This window comes from Agelaius tricolor, unplaced genomic scaffold (genome assembly GCF_023055355.1).
Source record: "Agelaius tricolor isolate 1412-34295 unplaced genomic scaffold, bAgeTri1.0.p SCAF_12, whole genome shotgun sequence".
Lineage (NCBI taxonomy): Eukaryota > Metazoa > Chordata > Aves > Passeriformes > Icteridae > Agelaius > Agelaius tricolor.
This window is the reverse complement of record NW_027269272.1, coordinates 4986273-5010558: the sequence shown is the minus strand read 5'-3', so window position 1 is coordinate 5010558 and position 24286 is coordinate 4986273. Positions and strand designations below refer to the sequence as shown.

Here is a 24286-nt window from a genome sequence, read left to right as displayed (position 1 = left end):
AACCAGGACAAGTGGAACCTACAAAATGCTACCCCAAAAGTATGGATGAAATACAAGGAAAAAGCTGGGAGCTTGCAGGATCCCAAAAGGAAGGAGCAAAGAAAGGGAGAGAGTCTAAAGACAGCCATGGTGGCTGCTGCTCTGCTTTCCTCCCTCTCCCCAGAGGTGCTCTCTAGTGATGAGCAGGCTCCAGGAAATAAAAGCCAGGGCTCAGCACACTGCAAGAGGTTTCTCCTCTCTGGGGTTGCCACAGCATTCTCCTTGCAAATATTCTGTCACTTTAGCAGTGTATTCTGTACTTCTTTAGGGGTGAACTTCCAAGCCACTGGAGCAGAGAATTTCCCCAAATCCTGGCCCATTTTCTCCCATGCTATGCATGTCTATTCATCCTGGGGGGCAGATCTCTGAATGACCTCCCTAGAAATCTCTGTCCTGACTCTCAACATGGTTTGGGGCCCACTGAATAGACCTGGCAGACCTGGCAACAAGAACATGCTTTCCTTAACATACAAAGGGAATTCAGAACTCTCAAAAGCTCTTGTAACAGGCTGCAGGGAGGAAAAAGGGGTGAAAAGCTGGGGAAAGTCATCCTTCCCTGTTCTCCCTGCAGGGCAACACTGATCATCAAGTGACCCTCATTGTCCTCAAAGTTATCATGTCATGAAGTGGCATCCCACAGTACAGCAACAAAGCAAAAATCAAATCCTGATTGCTCTCCCTGCCCTGAAAACCCCCCATGAGGAGCATCTATGGCAAAATACCCAGAGTTAGGCATCACACCCACTGAACAGACCAAGCAATATTGTGACTTCTCCAATACAGAAAATGCTTGGATCAAACCTGTTTCCAGCCTGTTCTGGGCAGATCTGTGGTTATCTCACTCTGTGCCCCACACTGGGGCTGAATTAAGGCTGTCCTGGTTTAGGAAACTCCAAATTGAAAACTCTCACTGAAACTCCAAACCAGGCTGCCCATCACTTGTTCCCTCTTCCTCTCTCCCTCTTTTCTGCATCAGGATGGAAAGGAGAACTGGAAATACACAAAATATTATAAGAACAATTGACTGGAAAAAGCAATGAGATAAGAAAAGGAACAGTAATAGCAACCATATTAAATAACAAAATGGATGCAAACAAGAGAGAGAGCTTCACATGGAAAAATGCCCACCATGGAGCCCAATCCCACCCACTGCCACTTCAACCCTGCCCCAAAAATTAACTCTGTCCTGGCTGGAACAGGACAATAATTCAAACTTATCACCACAAATTAACAATAAGTATAATAAAGAATCATAATAAACACAAAACAGTATTTTAGCATTTTTATTACAGTTTTAGCTAATTGTAGTACATAGATTATAACAGGTTTTTGTACCAAGAACTAGTAACTTTTGCTATCAACTATAAAGCTCTGCAAATTCAAAAGTATTTTTACTCCTAATATAAAAACCATCACAACACAGTAAAAGAAAAAGAACTGTGGCCAGTTCAGCAAGCCACCAAACAGAATTTACCTTTTGTCCCCAAGCCTTCCTGCTACTCATATTTTTCTTTTACCAGCAGCTTTTCTGAGCAAAGTAGTCTTGCTTTTCATGCCTTAGCACAAAACCATCCATTTCAAGACCATCCCAAGAGAAGTGAAGGGGAATTAGACCTTCAGAGACATCAGGCACACAAAGAACAACTGTCCCAAAGGCTTGGGAAGAAGCAGTAATAATTACCTAAAATGGCTAGTGCCATAAACTTGATTTTTCCCATTAAATGCCAAAACAACATAGAAAAATATTTCTCCTGTTGAATTTTTAGATCAATTACTTTTTTTTGTTTAATAATAACATGAAATGCTTTATCCTGAACAAATATTTTAATAGATATGTAAATATTCCAAAGAAATAATTTCACAGATGGTGACCAAACAGCACTAAATAAATGGACAATGTGCTCTTGTTCCCATGCTAAAAATAGAGGAAAAAAACCCAATATAGACAGTGAGAGTGACAAGTACAACCAGGCCCCTGTGCAGACATTTCATATTTCACAGTTTTTCTTCAAGTACAGGCTCATGGTAATAGAAATAAATAAGGTGTTGTGGAGTGTTCTCTGACAGTGCTGCTACATTACTTTGGTCCTACACCTTCTTTTGAAAAAGCAATTCAACAATTTAGAAGTACATGTTTTTCCATCCAAGTTTTATATGCAGAGATTTGACCAAATGGGATTTGACTCTTCTGTGCATACAAAAAGGTTCTCATTTTTACTTTTGTAAAGGTTAGGGAAGGTCAAATGAGTCGTGTCAAAGTTTGTTTGGAAGAGAGAGCTGGAGATCCCCAGCTACAATGCAGGATTTTACTTCACATTTTTAGAAAGATTCAAACATAAAACAGCAGTTTCAGGCAGGTAAAAATTTCAGTTGATATTTATATTTCATCTAGCCACTGAAGCACCACTGGAATTATACATTAACTGTAAAAATTCTATTATTTTTTTCACAGGAAGATTAACAAAATTATAAAAGTCACAGCTGCACCTGAGCTCAAAGAGCCAAAAGAAGTTGCAATTCTATCTATTTGTTTATTAGCTGCTCAGATAAGGATGTTTTGTGATAGAACAGATGAAGAAATCTGATTGCTGGCTTTATCAGGAGCAGCAAACAACCCAGGGTGTGTCACTGCTTGTCCTGTCAGCCACCAGCTGGGCACTTGTGTTGATTATTGATTGTTTGCTGCAAACACAACACAAGGAATGATCTGCAGCACAAGCCCAGCCAAGCTAAAAACAGCCTCCTTTGCTACCAGGATTAAAAAAGTGATAAAAGAAAACAGAGTCTCTCCTGAAGTAATACTGCTGACTCCATCCTGGAGCAAGAACTTAAAATACAGTTTGCATTGATCCTGTCAGGAACAGGTCACTTTTAAAAACACAAGTGTGCTAATATATATTTTTACTACATGTAACAGTTTACAATGCCCTAAAAATAGTATGAAAATACTTACTAGGAATTATAGAATTTCTCATCCTTTGGATATAGGAAACATCCATGCATAGAAAACTACTCTTTGGAGTTTATCTCCTTCAACAATAAAATCAGCCTTACTGAAGTTGATTTGGCTACAATAAAGCCAGAAAATAGAAGCAGTGATTTGTGATGGCCTACAAGAAATTATTCAAAATTAGCTGCAATAGAATAAGAGATTTTAGGAAAACAATAACCCTCAAGGTTAAATCTAAAAGAAATAATGCCTGTCATGTAACATACAGTGTGCCTCTCACACACTGAGGCATCTCCTCTTCTTTCTTTTGCTAAGACACAAGGCATGCTTGAATTTTCATTTGATATTCTGCAGAGGCCAAGGAAATCCTCTGCTGTGAGCAGAGACAGAGAAAGGGCTGCTGGTCTCACACACACATGTAAACACTGCAATATTTATAAAATTAACCTTGCAGGGGTGCAACCTTAGTGAGGTGACTGTTACCTGGCACTGAACAAGGTATCACTGGCAGCTGTTTATTTCTAAATGGAATACAAAGTTAAAAGCAGGGAGCTAATAAGGTGTATTAAAAAAATATTATTATCTACTGCATATCAGGCTAGAAAACTTTCAATGACTATTTTGTATCCCTAATAGGAAATTTAAAATAACCTCAAGAAAAGAAGGACTAAAGAAAATGGAAGTCAAATGTGTATAATATATAAAAATACCAACTAACTACATGTTATGAAATACATCTCACAAGATGTTACCACAAAACAGTCCCACATTAAACTCCACAGCAAGCTCCAGATCAAATGGAGGCAAGAGGCATCCTTTTGTCCTCCACCACTGCAATCCAGATCCAGGAGGTCTCCTGTGAGGCAGGGGGTAAAATCATCTACAAACAAGACAAGAAAATACCATTTCAGATCAACAGTCTTCTCACATTAAGAAACCTGAAAGAACTGCACACATTTTATAAGTCACAAGTAAACAATGACTTCATCATGAGATTAAGAAACCTGGTTAAACTATTTCAAAGACTTCTTCCATAATTCTTACCAGGATATATTGTATTGACTTTCTGGGAAATTTTTATATGTATACACACACACCACCACACTGTTTAGTTTGACTCCAAGCCATCTAACTTTGCAAACAGCAGTTAACCCTTATAAATTAAAATTCAGACTGAAACCTATGGAAACCCATCTCATTAACATTTTTCCAGAACTTCTTAATACCAAGCACATTAAAGAGCAGCTAAAGGAGAAGCCCTTTAAGTGGCTGTTTGAGCATCTTACCCAAGACTTTACACATGATGCCCATGAACTGCACTGCTGTCACCTTCTCCACTTTGCATCTGCATCTGCATCTGGGCCTGCATTCTTGCAATCATCTCCTGCATGCGACGCAGCTGGAAAAGCAGCACAGAGGAATTCTGGAGCTCAGAAGATAATTCTTCACTGTCACCACTCTAATCCTTATTTTTATTAAACAGGGATCACATATCTGCATTTTCTTTATCTGACAGGTAATGTATTCAGGTTATGGCATCTTCTTTTACTGCTCTTCATCACTGAAGAATTATTGTACTGTGGGATGGGATTTTTAAGCATCCCTAAGTGGAAGTCTCTGACGTTACAGGTATAAAAATTATGGTTCTGAAGTACTGAACAAATATTTACACTTACTAAAGTTTATAAAAAAAAAAAAAAAGAAAAAAAGCAGGCTGGTTATGTCCCTCCAAACTACTCCTGTACCTGTCATCCAAAAACAATTGTCAGGATTATTCCCCAAGTCCCTTGCTAGGCATGAGTAGGTAGAAGAAAGTATTACAGGCAAACCATCCAGTGAGACACAAGCATGACTACACTTGGCTGAAGCTCAGTTTTAGAGTATTGCATTTTAGACTAACAGACTATGTTAGAAGTAGCTTTTTAAATTGAAATCAACCATCTATGAATCCCATCAACCATGACCTCCTGCTTGTGTGGTAGATTCCCATTCATCCTGCCATCTGTGATCATGTCAGACCCTTTCCCTTCTGTCACCCACTTCTCAACAAGGCTATTAATCTCATCTACCCTAGCACAGGACCTGCTTCAGGTCTCCACTTCAGCCTTTCTGCCCACATGTTGCTTTTCATTGCACTTTTTCTAGTCTTGCCTATCTATAACCTTTATAGGTTAGAGGAACAGGAAAAGCAGCATTAGATCTGTGCATTATAAATTTGTAACAGTGGCAGAATGAGAATTTCTGTCTCATTTTTTATTTCTGACCGTTTTTACCATCATTCTCTCTTTTGCTGCAGAGCTGAACTGACTTTGTCCCAATCTGCAGCTGTTAACTGCAGAACCCTTATTCCCATGAGAATGTCTCTCCTTGCCCACACTGTGTGTGTTACATCCACTGCTGATCACTAAAATGGAATCATGTTTTACCACATTCCACTTGTCCCAAAAAACCCCTCAGCCTCCTCTCGCCTCTTCTCATTCTGCTTTCTTAGTGAACCTTAAATAACCTTATATTGGCATATAACTGCTTTTCCTTTATGAATTACCAAGATCATATAAATGTTTGCTCTAAAGTAGCAACAAAAGAACAAAAATTCTCCCATTACGAAAATATAAAGTTCTGTCATCTTACTTCTGCTTCCTTCTCAAGCAGAATCTGGTCTTTATTCACTTCTTCATCTTCTATTTTCCTAAAATAATATTAATATTGTTAGAAACATAAAATCATTAAGGTTAGAAAAACCTTCTAAGATGGCTGAGTCCAAGCATTAACCCACCACTGTGTTCACCACTAAACCACGTCCCCCACTGTCACTGTCATATTTTCTGAAAAATCCCTTTGCCAGGATTCTTCTCTGGGGAAGCTGAGAAGCCTCAAAAAAGAATGAAAACAATAATTATCTGATTGCTTCTCCTGTGGTTGCTGCTTTGGAATGTGGTCTGGAGATTGTTTACCAACAGGTGCATGTTTGATTGGTTTCCTGTAAATTGTTTTTATTAATGACCAATCACCATCAGTTGTGTCAGACTCTGAAGAGTCAATCACAAGGTTTCATTATCACTCTTCTTAAACTTTCTGATATATCCTTTCTCTTTTTTTAGAATAGTTTTAGTATAGCATATAAAATAGTATAATATAGTATAGTATAATATAGTAAAGTATAATATAGTATAATAGTATAATATAGTATAGTATAATATAGTATAGTATAATATAGTATAGTAGGATATAATATAGTAGGATACAATATAGTATAGTATAATATAGTATAGTAGGATATAGTATAGTAGGATATAGTATAGTAGGATATAGTATAGTAGGATATAGTATAGTAGGATATAGTATAGTAGGATATAGTATAGTAGGATATAGTATAGTAGGATATAATATAGTAGGATATAGTATGATATATGATATTATATGATATATGACATAATGTAGTGTACTATAGTGTACTATAGTGTACTATAGTGTACTATAGCATAGTGTAATATAGCATAGTGTAACATAGCATAGTGTAATATAACACCCTCTCTGTAAAGAAATTACCCCTAATATCAATCTAAGGCTCCCTGGTGCAACCTGAGGCTGTTTCCTGTTATTGCATCACTTGTTACTTGGGAGAAGTGGCTGCCTCCCTCATACCTGGCTTTATTCAAGATTTCCTACCACTTTGCTAATAGCTTTCTCCTTCTCCATGTCACAACAGGGAGGATCTACTAATGGAGCTAATCAAGCAAGTGCCATCAAACATGTAAAGCAAACAAATTGGTGTTTGTTAAAAAGTTAACAGAGAAATACTTTGTAAAAAAAAATCCCGTGTAAATAAAAAAAAAATTACTGTAAATAAACCCTGTGCAAATAAATACATTGTAAAAAAATCTGCTGTGCCCCAAAACCTCTGAGATCATCAGTGAGCACAGTCAACAAACACCTACTGTAAGCACTCCTGGTAGCAGAAGTGCAAGCTTGAAATAAATTCACATGAAATTTACCCTCACTTATTGTAAATGTTCTAGTACCATTTCAGAAATGGGAAAGCAAATGGGCCACTTAACTAGAAAATAAACAAAACATGTTTTAGTTTCACATACCCAACTTAACAGGAACTTGAAATCCTCTAAAATTGGATGACCTTAGGTCACATTACCTCTAAGGCCTTTGTACACACCTGTTGGATAAGAGGTGCCAGAACTTGGGAAGTTTGGGGACTTTTACTTTGAATTTCAGAAAGCAGGATTTAAAATCAGGAGAGAAGAGCATTTTATATTGCTTCTAGGCCAATGCTACAGGCAGAAAACTCTAAAAGGAAAACTCCTTTTGCTGAAAACTGACCAGACATGTTACAAAATGTCTGTTAACAGCTTGATGGGGAAACTTTTGCAAAATGCCCCAAAAACCCCAAAAAGTGCAATTTGGAGCCCCTCTAGTGGCTGTCAGAAGAGATGCAGCTGAAACACCTAAACCAGGAATCGTGCAGCTGCCCTCAAGACCTCCCCAGCTCATCTTTACAGCCCCTGCTATTGTATTTAAAAATGGGGTGGATTGCCCAGTTCTCTTTCCAGGAAAGCTGTGCCCTATCCAAGGCAGCTCAAAACACGGCCAACAGTCTGTGACTGCTACTATTTATGTATGTCATGTTTAATAAAGCAAAATTGCAAAAAATTTGATCATCTCTTTTGAAAGGCCCCATCCAAATATTCTGGTTGTTAATTCTGAAAAAAAGCCCACACTCTTTTTAAGATATCAGCTCTGATCTAATTAGCAGATGTTTTTAAGACAACATTTATCATAGACATCTGTCCTACTTAGTACCTTCAACATTCCAACCCAACTGTGTTTAAGCCTGCCTCAGATCAAAGCACAGATCTATTCCCACAATTCCCTAACTCCACCACCATCACTTCAGATTTACCAAATATTTTTTGTTACACTCTTTGTAACCTGCTCCATAGAACTTGATGTTGACTGGAGTTACAGAGCTTGCCCTTGTCTACCAAATCCTAAGCAATGCAATGGTAGGTGAGACACAGAGAGAGCAAAATACAAATTCAGAAAAGGAAAAAACAACATGGAACCATGAGATGACAACCTGCTGCCTCGTTTGAGCCTCTCAGAGCGGAAATTCTCATAGTGAAGATCCTGGGTCACCTCCTGAAGGTCCTGCATGTGGGTGCTGGAGGAAGCACAGGGATTAAAAGATAAAACATCCTCGTGTCACATCAGTTTGCTTAAGCAACTCTCACATTCAGCACTGTCTTGGATCAACGTGCTCAGCATGCACACCCACTTAGCAGACTAATTTCAAACTAATTTCAGTTCAATTGGTGCAATAAAGGACACAGAGAGGTCACCTCAGCCCTGAGACTGCCCTGACAGAAGCTGCACTCATGGGTGAGGCCTTTGAGGAATCTGAGCAGGCAAGACAGAGTAGCAAAGACCAGGAAAAAAAACAACCAGGGGCTTTTCAGGTCTGCTCCCTTGCAAATGTATCTACTTATAGATATATTGAAATAGATATATTGAAATCAGCACAACCTGGTTTATGTTCCAGGGGATCTGAGTAGTAATACAACACTACATTGGACAAAATAATCAGCAAAATCATTATTTTCACAGAATCACTGAGTAATTCAGATCAGAGAGCACCTGTGGATCCTGTGTGGTCCAACCTCTGACTAGGCCTAGCTCAGCTAGGTCAAGGCTGCTCATGGCATTCTCCACACAAATTCTCAATGTGTCCAGGGATTACAGAACTACTGCAAACCCCCAGTGCAGTGCTTGATTATCTTGGTGATTGTTTTGTAAACTACCACTTAATTGGAATGTTCTAACTTACATTAACATGGTCCTCAGCTTCAGGAAGTCATTATGCTCTGGATTCTCCACTTCAACTACACCCCATGGGTAGAGCCGACCTCTGACTTTTTTACCTTTTGCTTCAATGAGTTGATTGGACCCCACCACACAAAATGGAATGCTGGCCTGAAAGCCAAAAGTGAAAAAGTGACTTATAATGAACCAGGACAAACAACTCCAGGAACAACTCTTGTTCTGCTCAGCACTGCATATGGTAATAAGTTCATAATTATTTTAAATTAAAGGTGTAAAATAAATAAAAGGAACTTCTGCCACCATCTTCCAAGCTGGAAGCCTGGGCAGAGACACAGTGACTCACTCCAGGTTGCACTGCAGGTCCTGTCCTAAAGCCATCTGAGCAGTCTGAAAAAATACAATATATTATCCATGTATATAAACTATTAAACCAGTCACACCTTCAGGAGTCTGGTCTGCTCTTTAAAATCTTCATCCTCATCTGATTCAGCATCAGGCAGGTGATAAATTTTGATGCCATGCTCTTCTATTTCATCCAGAATCTGAGATATGCAATAAAAGAAATTGATATAATGTACATGGAGAATCAGTACTTTTAAATCTTAACATAAAATTACTTAATACACAATCTCTTAAGAAATCTGGATTTATCTTATTGATCCAAATTGCTCAGCAAGCATTTGGTTTTAAATACCATATTTCTTCATGATATTCAACAACTACTTCCCATGGACTTTCATACAAACAATAGTGTTCACAAAACCACCATCCTTTGTGGAAACTGTGCTATGTCAAACCTTTGCAATTTTTTTTGCAATAATAAAGGTGTTGACTCAGAAGTTATACTTGCTTTCTACAGTTTAACCTCCTTGCTCTCACCTCTGAATTACTACTGGGGGGGTAGGGGTGGGTTAGTTTGAAAAACTGAGATATAGACACTACAAATACCTTTTTACTCATGATTGACAGTAATACTATCTGCACCAGGAATCCATCTACCATAGACCCCAAATTTTGCTCTTTAAAAAAGAATAATCTTTATTTCTGCAGAATCCTAGCACCCTAGACATACCTACTAGAGTATACTATATAAAAAGTCTTTATTTTTATTCCAGATTGGGTGAGATAACTATAAGGATTTTCAGAATAACTGACAAGAATCATAAAGTTTTCAATGCAAGAGCTAAGACTGGAGCATGCCTTTGACAAGTTAATTCTAACACTTCTTTCTAAACTTCAGAGCTGTTATTAGCTCATGATGTTTTGTTGAATCCCACCTCCTCCCAGCAAATACAGCATCAAGCCCTGCATGACTGGATGTGTTAAGAGGTCTTTCCTCTGGAAGACAGTGCTGGAATACTTTAGAAGGAGTGACATAAGGGAAGAAAAACAACCTCACAATCAGAAACATCTCTGAATATCCCATTTTTTAACCACCAGAATTCTGACTGGTTAAAAACCCCAAATATAATATGTACATTCTATATGCAGATACTATCTCAGCTTTGGGACTGATTAAACAGGTAACAGAGCAATTACCATCAGCAAAGGTATTTAAATATTTTTCCAAAGTTTCAAAATTCACTAAATCTAATTGTAAATGTAGCTAGACTGCCATTTAACAAACAACATTCTAAGGACAATTTCTCATTTAAATACATAACAAAATATTTTACAGGATATCAAACTCCATATTAAGTGATGCTACACTGTGCATGAGATTATATTTTCCTCAGCTAGGACAGAGCAAGGTTAATGAGAATGCCCCTCTCTTCAGCCACCACACTGCCACAACCACATTTCTGCAAGCCAGAAAAACACTCACCCTTTTCTTTAGTCTCTCTCGCTCCTTCAGAGAAAGTGTATCAGCTTTTGCAATGACTGGTACAATGTTTACTTTGTTGTGTATGGCCTTCATAAACTCAACATCCAGAGGCTTAAGGCTAAAATTAAAATATGGAAAATTTTTATTTATTTTTACTCTAAATTACCAATTTATTTTCACTCCAACATAAATATCTCTCTTTAAACAGAAAGAAAGAAGACAGACAATTAATGTCAGCAGTTATAGCAGTTGCATAAGTAATGGCAACCTGATTCTGAAAACTTAAGTCAACAAGCACAAACCAACTCTCTAAAATAAAATAATGGGGAATAAAAATGACAGAGAAACACCTACCCATGACCAAAAGGTGAAATGAAATAGAAACAGCAATGAACTCGATTATCTATGATATGTCTTCTGTTCAATCCACTCTCATCATGCAGGTATCGCTCAAACTGCTCATCAATGTAAGAGATTATGGTCTTAAAGCTGTAAAACAAACACAGATTTGAGGAATCACACAACATAAGGACTCTTTCAAAGGTAATATTAAACCACTAAGATAGCCTGCTGATGAACCAATCTTCTGTTGGACAAAAATTCATTTACTGATTCTATAGAACAGGAAAAATAGAAGAGCACATCTTAAAATTTTATTGGAATTCTAGAATAAAAAAATAAGCATAGCTACTATGTATATTACATATGTATATAAAGATAATATATACATAACCCAGCCTCAGTTCTACAACAAATTTCTCTTGGGTTAGTGTTTATATCTTGATTAACATTAACCACACATTTCTCAAGGTATTTTAAGGTTCTTGTTGCAAACTGATTTCAAATCATAAATGGTTTGTGTTGGAAGGGACCTTTAAAGATCACCTATTTCCAAGCTACTGTCATGGACACCTTCCATTAGTGCAGGGTTCTCTTGAACACTTTCAGGGATGGGGCAGCCACAGCTGCTCTGGGCAACTGTGCCAGGGGCCTCAACACCATCCCTGGAAAAAAGTCTCTGCTACATCCAACCTAAATCTACTTTCAGTTTCAAGCCATTGTCCCTTGCTCTGCTGCTGCAGGCCCTGGTATTAACTCTCTTTCCATGATTCCTGTGAGCCCCTTTGATATATTTCAAGTCCTCAGTAAGGTCTCCCTGGATCTTCTCTTTTTCAGATGGAACCCCATCTCTCCCAGCCTCTCTTTACTGCTGTTTTAGCCCTTGGATCATTCTTGTGATCCTCCTGTGCACCTGGCCCAAGAGGTCCATGTCTGGCACGTGTTAGAGCCCAGAGCTGGAGTGGGGCAGGACTCCCTCCCTCAGCCTGCTGGCCACACTGCTTTTGACACAGCCTGGGATACTGATGGCTTGCAGGGACTGCCCTGCTCATATCTAATTGTTTTTATCCACCAGTGTCCTGATTCTGGCCCAGATCTACAGGAGGGGACAACTCCAAAGAGGAGCAACTTATTGCAGTGTGCTGAGCCCTGGCTTTTATTTAGTGGACACTGCTCATGCCTAGAGAGCACCTCAGGCAAGGAGGAGAAAAGCAGAGCAACAGGCACCATGGCCATTCCAGCTGCAGCTGAACCACTGCCACAACCTGTGCCACAAACAGCTGCCCCTACACTGAAGAAGAAATCCAAGACCACCAAGACCAAATCAGTTTGCTTAGTGAAGGATGAAGAGGAAGCAGCAGGAAGAGGCAGGGCCAGAGATAATCCCCCAATTGCTACCTTTGGTGAGCTGCAAGATATGGGAAAATATTTCAGCTGCCATTTGGGGGAGACCCTGGCAACCTGGCTGCTTTGGTACCAAGACATGGTGGCCCACCACGTGGAACCAGATCATAGGGAAGCCAAGCAACTGGGATCCCTGTCCTGGGCTGTGGGCATTGACAGGGGGACTGGGAAGAGGACAGAAACTCTCAGTTCTAGGGGTGACTTGGTGACAAGGGGATTGGGAAGAGGACAGAAACTCTCAGCTCTGGTGGTGACTTCTGTCAAATGTGAGGGAAAGGCATTGTCTCAAGGATGATCTAATGGTGTGACCAGGCAGGTGGAAGGCCATGGATGAAGGTATGCAGTACCTGAGAGAATTAGCTGTGCTGGAGGCAATCTAAAGGGGTCCAAATAACCATCAGTCCCCTGTAGATCCATATGAGGTCCACTGTACACCATCCACGTGGCAGAAGTTTGTACAGAGCACAGCACTGCTGTGTGTCAACTCATTGGTGTTGTTGTCAATGCAAGAAGGAGAGCAAACAGTGCTTCAGGTGACCCAACTCTGGCAACATCAACATAACTTTTTTTCTTCCCCACCACCCTGCACCTGGAAAGACTGTCCAAGATTAAGAACAGGTATGAAAAACTAGAGAGGAAATGTTCCATACTCCACCAGTATGGGCCAGTCTCTGCTCTGGGAGCAAACAGCCCCATCCTCAAGAGACAGGATGTACACTGTGTGGTAACCTGTGGTTTTACCTACATGGCCACAGAAAAGACATCAGGAAGTGGATGGAAAACCCACCACTGCCTCAGCAGCAGGGGTGCAGGAGTTGAGAGGAAGTACAACCACCCCAGGAAGCTCTTCAAGCATAAATGCAGCTCCAGCTTCCAGTGGGCATGTCCTCAGACAGAATAGAAGGGCTGATGTTACTCCTGAAGTGGAACGCTTCAGAACACATTGATGGCATCATCATGTCAAGAAACAGGACAGAGGAAGTTTTTGAGCAAGGGGAGAAGATAATCCAGACCTTCCTGAAGGTTGGTTTTGCCATAAAACAAAGTAAGGTCAAGGGACCTGCTCAGGAAATCTGGATTTTAGGAGTAAAATGGCAAAATAGGCATTATCAGACTCCAGTGGATGTGGTCAATAAAACAGCAGCTCTGTCCCCAGTGAGCAGCAGGAATGAAGCTCAGGCTGTCCCAGGTGCTGTGGTTTTTGTAAGGTGCATATTCCAGAGTAGAGTCAGATTGTAGGGCCTCTCTATCATGTGGCCCAGAAGAAGAATGAATTCAAGTGGGATCCTGAACAACAACAAGCTCTTGAACAAATGAAACAGGAGATTGCTCATGCAGTACCCCTTGGGCTCACAGGACAGGACATGTGGCCTTGAAGCTGAATTTCACTTCATTGGGAAATTTAATTTCCAAAATTATGGGGAAAGGCAGAGGTTGCCTTGAGGTTCAGGGGTCTGAGAGATGTGGGAAAAGGGATTACCACTGAAAACTGATTTGACCTCAAGATTAGATCTCAATATTTACTATTAAGTAAATTTGTAAAAAGAAAAAAAAAACTAAACAAACAAACATCCAAAAACTAAGTCAATGAAAAGCATTTTAAAATTAGGCACAGAATCTGAAAATGCTCAAGTGAATGTGGACAAGATTTAGGAGTGAGTTTTTGCTTGCACTGAAGAGTAGGTGATTTACTTTCTCAGAGTATTCTTGAGAATCAAGGTCACCGTTCACTTAAAGTTCTTTCAAGCAAAATGGAAGTTAACAGAGAAAAAAAAGTGCAACAAAATTAATTTCAAGTTGTGTCAAAGTTATCGGTGCCTCTTCACACGTATTGGAATTAATTCATAACACCAAAACCAAACTTCTACAAAATTAGAAAACCAAAAAACCCAGCATTTCACAGGCACACAGCACAGCCCCACCCTCCAGGAGAGCTAAGCAATCCCAGTGGTTCCCCCAGAGGGATGAAGAGATAGATGCTCTGTGGGCACATACCAGTCGCGGCAGTTGATGGCATCCCCGTAGCCCGGGGTATCCACCACCGTCAGCCGCAGCTTCACGCCCCTCTCCTCGATCTCAACCGTGGAGGCCTCGATCTGCACCGTGCGCTCAATCTTGTCTGCAAAACAACAACTGCACCCTGCACCTCCAGTCTGAGAGCCTGGCACCCTGAGATAGCTCAGATTAAACTGCAGAATTAAACTGCAGAAATATTATTCCATCCATTGCATTCTAAGGCCTGGTAACAAAAAGGCTCAGTACATCAATTCCTTCAGTGTTATTAGAGGACTGAGTATGAGACTTCACACTTAAAAATAATCTAGAAATTAAGGCAAAACCATCAGTAATGGGAGAACAATATAAAATTATATGTAATGGATTTTTTCCTAAGGTTGGAAGTTCTAAGTATCCTCAGCTAACATGATAAAATCATTAAAGCAAGTCATTCAACAGGTAGCAAAAGGAGAAAAATTGCATCTTTTATTTTATTGCCATGTCCTCTTTGCTGAGTTATTGCATACAACAAAAATAGGATAAGGAAATGAAGAAGAATAGGAAGAAGTGAAGTTCTCATTCACTAAATATCAATCTAAAGTAAATGAAAAAAGGTGCAAACTTAGGCATTCATATGCAAAAATATGCAAACATATGCAAAAATAAGGCATAAACAATTCATATGTTTACAATTGCAACAGATTAAAAACGAAATAAATTCTCTGTTTTAGTTGATTGTTTATCTTACTGTGACACAAAGACTGTTTTTAAGCAAAAGAAGGGATCAGATTTCTAGGTGTTCATATGAATACACCCAAGGACTAAATAACAAAGACCTGATAGACATCCTGGGTGCAGAAGAAAATGGATTTATCACACAGTTCAAGTGTCAAGAAATGCATTAGAAACTACTGGAGGTAGAAATCAGATAAATGCATTCAACTCCAAAAACCATTGAGCAAAGATGTATTTACCAGCAGCTCCTGGGATTATCCTTTCTGGGTAGAGATCTGTCAGGAAGAGGCTGTTTATTAATGTAGATTTTCCTAATCCAGATTCACCTGTGATTCAATATAAAGATAAATTCAACATATTTACATAAATAATTTCAAGAATATCTGACAGTATTATCTGACTAGAGATTTTTTTCATATTTCTTTCAAAGTAAGGATTTACATATTTTTCATTTTGGATTAGCCAAGTTCACACAAAAAGGTTGAAAAGCAATTTTTACATCTTGCCTTTGTAATTCACTTTCCCAGAGCTCACTGATGATCTGTAATTAATGCTGCTAATCAAGTGGAGTTGTGACCCATTTAGATTTAAGATTTTCCATTTCATGTCTCCTGATTTTTTAAGACAAGCTTTTCTGTTATCAGTTATCAGAATGTGAAATATCATAACCAGTTTGAAGTTATATCCTGTCAAGGCTTTATCATCAATTTAAGCAATGAAAAATGCATTGCTGAACTTCTGTACAGCCAGGCAACATAAAGTGGATTTATTTCTGTTTTTTAAGCCAATATGGCACTGAGCAATTTTTTTGATACTGATGAACTTGGGGATTACCAAATTGTACCATAAGTGTATTTTTGTTCTAGAGATACCGATGGTCATGAGGAAAATGTAGACTCATTAAAGATCAAGATTTTAATCAGAACAAATGTTTATAGCATAAAAAAGAGTAGCAACTTGAAATGTTCCATACTTGAGTTCACTGAAGAGATCTTTTTCTAGAATTTTAGTTTTATTTCAGGTGTTGATAGCATTAAATTTAAAAAAATGTTAAAAAATGATGGGCCACAGAATCTCTGAGTAACACTGCAATATGAATCTGACAAAAATATCTGAACAACAGAAAAAAAGGACAGAAATTGTTTTGGAATTAAAGAAGAGTTGCCAGTTTTTAATGCCTTACAGAATGCAGCTTTGAAGATCAGATTGTGCCAGTCCAGCCTGCACCAGTGAGGGTGACAGGCACCCAGAGTAACTCAACAGGCACATGGAATCATTTCAGCAAAATCAGAAAAGTGTGATTTCATCCAGTGCCACATTCCACTGTCTCAGTAAGGGTAAATATTACACATGAACCAAATCAGTTTTCATAGTCACTGTCAATGATTATATTGGCTGCAGTGGTTTAGTGACTCTAAAGTGAAAAAAATGTTTAGATGAAGTCATAGCTTAATAATGAGAAGGAACAGAAAAATAAACACAAGTGACTGGGATTTCTTTGGGAGCAACACAGCCAAGCAGCCAAATTCTTATAAACTCCAGCTCATATTTTCAGATACCACAGTAAACAATAGCAGGGGAAAAATACATAACCAAAAGCTGTGTAAAAAAGCAAAATCATTAATTAGGATTCTTTCAGCACAGGAAGCTTTTAAAGTATTATCCTGCTCAGAAATGAAGGAGGATGGCAACTTAATGAAAAATGATAGTTCAAAACAGGCCCTGTGACACAGCCCACAAGAGAATATCCTTTAACTCCATGCATATTTGAAGAGAAAGCATTCACATTCCAAACTGCTGAAATAATCAGCAATTTAAAGCACAGTTTATTTTATCTTACATCAGCTGCCTCCCTCTGCTAGTGCATCTTAAAATACCACTCCAAATTTTCAATGAAATCATTTTTTTCCAAGTCCTCTTCCCTTAGTTTTTATTTATCCCTTAAAATACTGGCAGGCAACAACAGCAAAGTTCCACTTCACTCCAGCATGGGTGGATTAATTCTCTTTCTGTTACTCTTACCCCATATCATTTCCCCTCTATTTCTATTTTACAAGAGACAAGAAACAACTGTAGGTCTCTATAATTTGACATTTCTCTCTTCCAGAACTGTTTTATGTGGCAGAATTTGCAATTAGAATTCAAAGAGATCTGGAAGTTTAGTTTAGTTACAGCAGACAAAGCAGATCTTTTCTTTCTCAAAACTGTTCACACTTGTAAGATCACTGAACAGTAACTTCTGAAGAGTTAGAGTACACAGAATAATTTGAAGCAGCTACTTAGAGTTTGGTTTTACTCTTAGATTTTATGAGCTACTCTTTATGGCATCATGCAAATCACATACAGCAAAAAATACAATAAAATTCTAGGAAGGCAAAGATGAGGGCAAACTCTGTACAACACTGAAGAACAAAATACAGAAGTAGGACAAAAGCAGTGCTAGGGCTGTCATTTGGCAAAACTAATGAAAGGTTTGAGGGCAGAGTCTCCCTGTAACTACTGAAATCTAAAACCATTAAGAAGTTCAACACCTCCTATCATCATCACTATCTCACCTCTCCTGCTCATTCCCACTGTGATCTCTCTTAGGCAAATCTAGCACATAAATGGGATTTATTTCTTGTGCTGCCAGGTAATGAAGAGCCTAATTCTATCAGGGTACTTTTTGTGAAAGCCTGTTTAAAAGCAAGAATTACAGAGTTCAAACACCAAAAATGTGGCTCACAAACAGAAAGACAGAGAAGATACCCAAGCCTGATTTGGGAATCTATTTAATTTTCAAGAATAGCAACCAATTTCTCAAAGGATCAAGGTATTTCTGCAGACAGCAGATTTTTTACCAACACAGAGTCCCAATGAATTATCAAATAGAACAACACTTTAGGTCACAACTGCTAACATAAAACCATGATCAAAGTAAAAAGTAACAGCTCACATCAAAACCAAATGGTTCCATTCTCAGTCCTTCTCCCTCTTTTACAAGAGAATTTGGAAGGGTTGAGAAGACTAGAGTTCAGATTGTTTTGAACTCAAGAAGCAGAAACAACATTTGAAATAGAATGAGTCTCTTAATCAAAACACACAAATGAACTAAGACAGTATTCAAATGCAAAACCAGTTTTAAACTACATTTTAAATGGAGTGCTGGAATCCTGTAAGACAGGGGAGAAGGGAAGGGAAGGGAAGGGAAGGGAAGGGAAGGGAAGGGAAGGGAAGGGAAGGGAAGGGAAGGGAAGGGAAGGGAAGGGAAGGGAAGGGAAGGGAAGGGAAGGGAAGGGAAGGATTGCTGGAGTGCACAATAAAATTTATCCACCCACAAACTTATTAATGTATTCAAGCATGATTTCAATGTGGTAAACAACTGCTGCAAGAATCAACAAAATACAAAAGAAAGCTAAATGCAACAGGAAAGGAAAGTTTCTGATGCAAGCTGAAGCCTTAGAACAGTGCAAATAACATTTGTTTTAACTTCAAATTCCCTGTGAGCAAGCACTAATTGTGAGAAAAACCATAAAATTGCTCCTTACCAACCACCATCAGAGTAAATTCAAACCCCTTTTTCACAGACTTTCGGTGAACCTGATTGGGAAGGTTTGCAAATCCAACATAGCCAGGAGTTTCTGGATTGGTAAATTGAGCAGGCTGTTGCTAAAAATGAAATAAAATAAGACTAAAATAAGACTTAAAAAATAAAATAAGACTACAATAAGCAAGCACTCAAGACTTAGTAGTTTGTAGAACTGCTTTCCTCACTTAAGTCAAAAGGTTTGAAGCTATGTGACAGAGAGGAAACTACTCAGAGGTTCCTACTACTCAACAGTTTCACAAAGAAGGGCAGAACAACTACATTGACCTAGAGCTTAAGAAACACTTGTTCAGATATCCAGCTAAGCTTCACTTGTCCAGATATGCAGCTAAGATAACTTTAAGTAAAACAGAAAGAAAATCCCAAACAATTCTTTATCTCAGTATGACAAAGTATGAATTGTGGGCATTAATCACTTTTTGAACAGTCTTCACACACAGTTAAAATAAAATCGTTTTCTATGGGCTTGAAGAAAAAGATGAGCATTCCTGATCCTTTTTTAGCACATCCAAAGGAAAAGCCTGAGCAAGTAGTGAAGTGAAAGCCATCTGCTGGAAGTGCTCTTCAGAGAGCTCTCTTCAAGTGTGGGGAAGGGGGATTTACACAATAGAATGCTCACTGCTATAGACATGGCAGAGAAATCTTTGCATCTCTTAGTTCCCTCTTCAAACACATCACTCAAGCACCCTTTATCACTCATTTCTTTCCAATAAACCAACATGGGTGTTTTACCCATCATAGCAAATGCTGGGGGCCAAGAATTAGATGAATCTCAGCATGACAATAATATTTTAGGTTATAATATTTGAAATCAAGGGTTTTATTGGAAAACCAGTTGATTCTATTAGTAAAGAAAGAAATTAAAACTAAACCACCATTTTCTTAAATGATGCCTGCTCAAAACAAAATTGCAGAAAGGCAGTTTCAGTGAAGATGCACCAGGGAGGTTTTATACAACTCTGACCAAAATGAAATCCTTCCAGGAGCATTAGTTAACTGCAGAGATTTATACTTGCATGAAACTACTTTAATCTATGTCTTACATCACTCATCTTTCAATATTGTGTCTCAGTAGGCAGTAGATTTTGAATACCCTTCATCATCAAACAGATGCAAGTTGCACAATTTGTCATTGAAGATTAATATTTAAAAAGAAAAAATGTATTTCCCATTGTTACATTAGAAGACAGAAATGTTATTCTTACCTTGGACATTTTTAGGCAAGGACAGGAAAAAATCTGAAAAAAAATAATAATGTTTTTCAGCTTATTAAAAATTGTATGAGGAAAAAATTCACCTACAAAGCAGTGTAATATCTGCTGTTGCACAGTAAATTGAAAAAGGAGCATCCCTGACTGGATGCCCAGACTCTGAAACAGTGTCAACTTCTTCACAGAGCACAAGTATTTGACTCTTCTGTACTAACAAGGGGCAGAATTTTCAGCTACCATTGCTCCTATAAATGGAGCCAGACAAGAAATTCAAGCAACATCAGTGTGGGGTGCTGAAGGCAGCAGATGTGTGACAAACCATTCTGAAGCCCTCAAAGTCCACATCCTTTCTGGAAACTCACCAAACCAAAGTTGCTAAAAAACACCTTGCTCTTTAGAGAAAACAGTTTCTTCAAAGCCAAAAAAAATAAACCAAACCTAACTCATGTATTATTTTTCTTTTCAAGCCTCTTTCTCCTCAACATTTCCATCCACGCTTGAGTGTTTTGTAAAGAGCTCACAGCTTCAAAATGAAACTTTTTCTCTTCCTCTTTTATCTAGATGCTTGCAAACTCAGTCATTCCACCTCCTGTTTACCAATATAAAATTTTCATATGTAGCTGCATGTGAAAGATGAAACAGGCACAAAAAAAATGTTTAAAGATTTCTTATCTAACATTTCTGTACAAAGAGTCTCTTAACCAAGACTCACCAACCACTAACTTGCATGATTTCAGGAGATCATGTGATTTACTGTGGCAACATAAAAATGCCTGCATATGCTGTGATAAAGAGGTCAATTCCCCTTTCCAGTCCCTCCCTTGGCTCACACTCTTACCACAAGGTATCAGTTCCCACTCCCAAAGCCCTCAGCCACCTCTTACCTAGCTCGCTCACACTTTATTTCCATGGATTTGAAGTTATCACTACCTGATTCTTTCCATCCTCCAAGGAGATTTTGTCAGCAAGCTCACCTTTGTGTGAAATTACACAAAACTGCTTCAGTTTGCAGCAGCCTTCAGTCTGCTCCTCCCAGCAAAGAGACATCTTGGAATCAAAACAAACTGCCCAGGGTTAGACAGCAGAAGCCCAGCTTTTTGTTTCAGGCACAAGGTAAAGTTGTTTCAGTGTGGGGATGATTTCCAGGATTTTCTTCTCAAAGCTACCATATAGGTGTGTTTGTTTACACGATTTTAACCTCATTAGGGTTTGATGGGAGTTACAGACTGACAATGTTAAACACTGAAGCAATTTGGTGTCCTTTCTCATGAAGCCAATTTTGCTGAGAAAAATCTGGCACTCTGATTACTGACACAAAATAAAAACTGGATAGCATGGTTCTCAAGTGAAATTGCAAGATAAAAATAAAATCTAGTGTCTGCAACATCTGTATTTCAGGCCACAAACCAGTCTATGAGCTATGATGGATGCAGCTAGTGAAGAACTTATCCATGAGCTTGTTATCATGTAAGATTGCTCTGATAGCAACTCTTCCTTCCAAGAGTGTTTCCTGCCCAGTGATGTCATTGATTCCTGCTTAAGCATTCTCCATGAGAGGTTTTCAATGCCAAACAAAACCAGATCCTGCTGGAACACAGAGGAACATTCTTTTAATTTGTGAGACTTGTCTGTCACCCAACTATTTCTCAGAGGCGGGCTAAGAGCAGAGGAAAGTTTCTCACAGCTACTGAGGAAACGAAGCAGCGAGCAGAGTTATGCAGACGGCTACAGCTACATTATATTTTAACATAGAGAACAAGCACAGAAACTTTTCACGAATGTTTCCCACAGCGTTCCCGCCAGGTCTGAGCGCTCCCACACAGGCGGGAGCACACCCGAGCCCGAAGGCCAAGGCCCGCAAACCCGAGCCAAGGGCATCGCACGGGGGGCTTGGGGCTGAGGTCGGGGTTCGGGTGCCTCGAAGCAGCCCAGACTTTCCTCGGGAGCTGGTCGGACATGTTCCTCACCCTCCGGTCTCTACAGCGAGGCTGGAGTTTTCTACGAGAGCACGTTCAGAAGCGAGTGCCTTGCCCGCCGTGGGAGGGGCCCCGGCCCGGGGGTCCCATGGCGGCCACACGAGCACCAGGTCCCGCGCTGGGAGGGCGGCCAGGGCGCCTCACACCTCCCGGGCACCCCATCGCGCATCGTCCCGCTCCCTCCGCACCAGCATCACCCCACCTCAACCAAACCCCTCAGGTTCGGGGGTCCGTCTGGAAAAGGACAGACCCCTTCCCAGCGCTGCTGCCCGCCGTGTCCCCCTCACGCCCGGTGGGACCCCGCGCTCCCGGGGCGGGGCAGGGCCCCTCCCTCACCTCAGCGCCTCCCGCAGCCGCCGGCCCCGAGCTCCGCTCCCGCGCGCGCACGGCCGGCCGAGGGGGCGGGGCCGCTCCGCCTCAGGCCCCGCCCCCCGGGCGGTGCAGGGCCCCGCGCGCACGCGCGCGCCCCGTCCCCATAGCAACCCGCTGGGAGGGGGCGGGGCCGCCCGCATGTTGTAGGTCACGCACATCCCCTCTGCTGTACCAAGATGGCGGTCGGGCCGTCGGCCTCGTACCCAGCATAGGCTTCGCTGCGGGCCGACTAGAGGTAACGCCGGGCCCGGCGCGGGAGGGCGGGGGCGGGAGCGCCTCCGGTGAGCGGGAGGAAGGCGCGGGCCCGGCGCCGCGGCCGGGCTCCTTCCTTTGCCTGCAGCAAGATGGCGGCAGCGGCGAGAAGGGCGGCGGGCGGGATGTGCACGGAGCGCCCGGCCCCGCTCTATGGTCGCGCCCGCTGCCATTGGCGCAGCGCGGGCCACGTGCCGCCCGCGTACCCCGCACCGAGCCGGGGTCCCGGGGCTCCGCTCCGCCGGCAGCGCCGCCGGGCCGCCCGCGAGCGGACAAAAGCCGTGAGTCACGTCCCGCTTCCTTCCCCTGCGGCGCACCGGCCGGGGCTGCGCCCGCGCCGCGCTAAGGGGATGCGGCTGAGGGAGCGGTCGCTGCCGCCCCCCCGCCTTCGACCTGCCCTGTGCCCCCGGGCCCGCACGGCTGCGGGCTCCCCAAGGGCAGCGGTCTCCATTCCCAGCGCTCCCCAAGCTGAGGATGCGCCACAGGCCGCGGTGGGGGAGGGTTGTGGCCTCACCTGTGACACTGCAGGTAGCGTCAGCCGCCTCTGGGCATGATAGCAGCGGAAATTCAGCTTCTGCTGACCTGCTCTCTATGCCTGCAGTGTGGTTTTATTTCGGGTTATTTATAGACCGGGATGATCCAGCAGCCCTGAAGAGGGTTAAGCACCGGGGCACTGATGATTCTTGAGCTATAGCTGAAATGGCACATGATAAATAGCGTTTCCCATGATGGCTTTCCCCAACAGTAGGGGAGGTTTCATAACTGGGAGGCATAATTTCTTCCAGTGAGAGACAAGAAGCGGGAGAGGAGGTTGTGCTGGGAGTATTGGTAATCTAGAGATCAGTTAACTTGTAAGATAAGGCAAGAGCTTTGAATTCACTAAATTTAAAATTCAAAACATTCTCAGTTCTGTGCTTGTGAAGTTAAGATTAGTGACATTCAGTCCCAAGGTGTTTGAAAGAGTAATTTCTCGTCTTAGCCTGTTGTGTAATGGCAGAGAAAAAAAACTGCACACTCATATGTGCTGCATTGCTTTATCACATCTCTTCTGTTCAGTAAGGTAGAAGAATCTATCTGGTGATTTAGTCTCCATTTTTCCTACTGGTTCTATTCTGACAACTGTCTTCAGTTAGATGACAACAAATAGCAGATTTGTGTTGGGTTTTTTTTTTCCCCAAACCTGAATTGAAAGTGGTGTTTCATGTATTATTTCATATGTGGGCTGGGCATCCCTCTCTGTGCTAAAGGAACATAAATCAGAGGTGAAGCAGGAAAGGAAGCAATAACCTGATGTGTGGCTGTGTATCTGCTAAAGCTGTCTCTCTAACCCTTTGCCTGTTTAGATTCAATCTGTTATAAAAACCAGTATTCCTATTTGTACATGGATTTTCATAAAGCATGGCCCACATCATAGGCAGAGCCATCCACAGCAAAACCACACAACCTTTTTCATAAAGGTCCACAGTATAGTTTTACAAGGGTCAGAATGACAGGCACAGGAAGAGCTCTCACTAGATATGAAACAGTAACTGGTGATATGTGACTGCAGGGTGGCAGAGGCAGTGTCACCAGCCAGCCTGAGCTTTGCCACCACTGCTGCAAAGTTAGTGCAGATCATTCTCAAAGGACAGTTTTCAAGTAGCTTCTATAAGAAGCAGTTAAAGATTACTCCAGGTTTGTTCTGTGTAGCTCATTCTGCTGTGTCCACAGCTGGTAGTGTGATACACACTCCTGTCTCCTCCTTTGTTGCAAGTTAAGCTGATTTTT

At 40.9% G+C, this 24286-nt stretch overlaps 2 protein-coding genes across 5 annotated transcripts in view; one reads left to right on the top strand and one right to left on the bottom strand.

Moving 5' to 3' along the window:
* Nucleotides 1–1308: 1308 nt before the first annotated feature.
* SEPTIN2 (septin 2) lies at nt 1309–23148 on the bottom strand. 3 transcript variants are annotated; one of them, XM_071437247.1, is made up of 14 exons: nt 22232–22294; nt 21327–21503; nt 19914–19946; nt 18650–18770; nt 15362–15448; nt 14388–14511; nt 11004–11138; nt 10650–10767; nt 9265–9366; nt 8829–8974; nt 8082–8165; nt 5621–5678; nt 4276–4388; nt 1309–3869 (listed from the first exon to the last, which is right to left on the bottom strand). In XM_071437247.1, exons 2-13 carry the CDS (start codon nt 21462–21464, stop codon nt 4284–4286), a joined length of 1251 nt encoding a protein of 416 aa, XP_071293348.1. In that variant the 5' UTR covers nt 21465–21503; nt 22232–22294; the 3' UTR covers nt 1309–3869; nt 4276–4283. The 3 variants fall into 3 exon arrangements, with proteins under 3 accessions (XP_071293348.1, XP_071293350.1, XP_071293349.1); XM_071437249.1 differs by lacking the exons at nt 21327–21503; nt 22232–22294 and adding an exon at nt 23034–23148; XM_071437248.1 differs by lacking the exon at nt 21327–21503 and having other exon boundaries at nt 22232–22364.
* Nucleotides 22364–24286, top strand: part of HDLBP (high density lipoprotein binding protein) — a 38364-nt gene continuing 36441 nt past the window's right edge. Inside the window, exon 1 of one of the 2 annotated variants that reach the window (XM_071437242.1) lies at nt 22364–22502. The gene's annotated coding sequence lies outside the window, so the exon portion shown is untranslated. Of the gene's footprint in view, nt 22503–22727; nt 22801–24286 lie in introns of those variants that run through there. The other variant, XM_071437246.1, reaches the window with a different exon arrangement.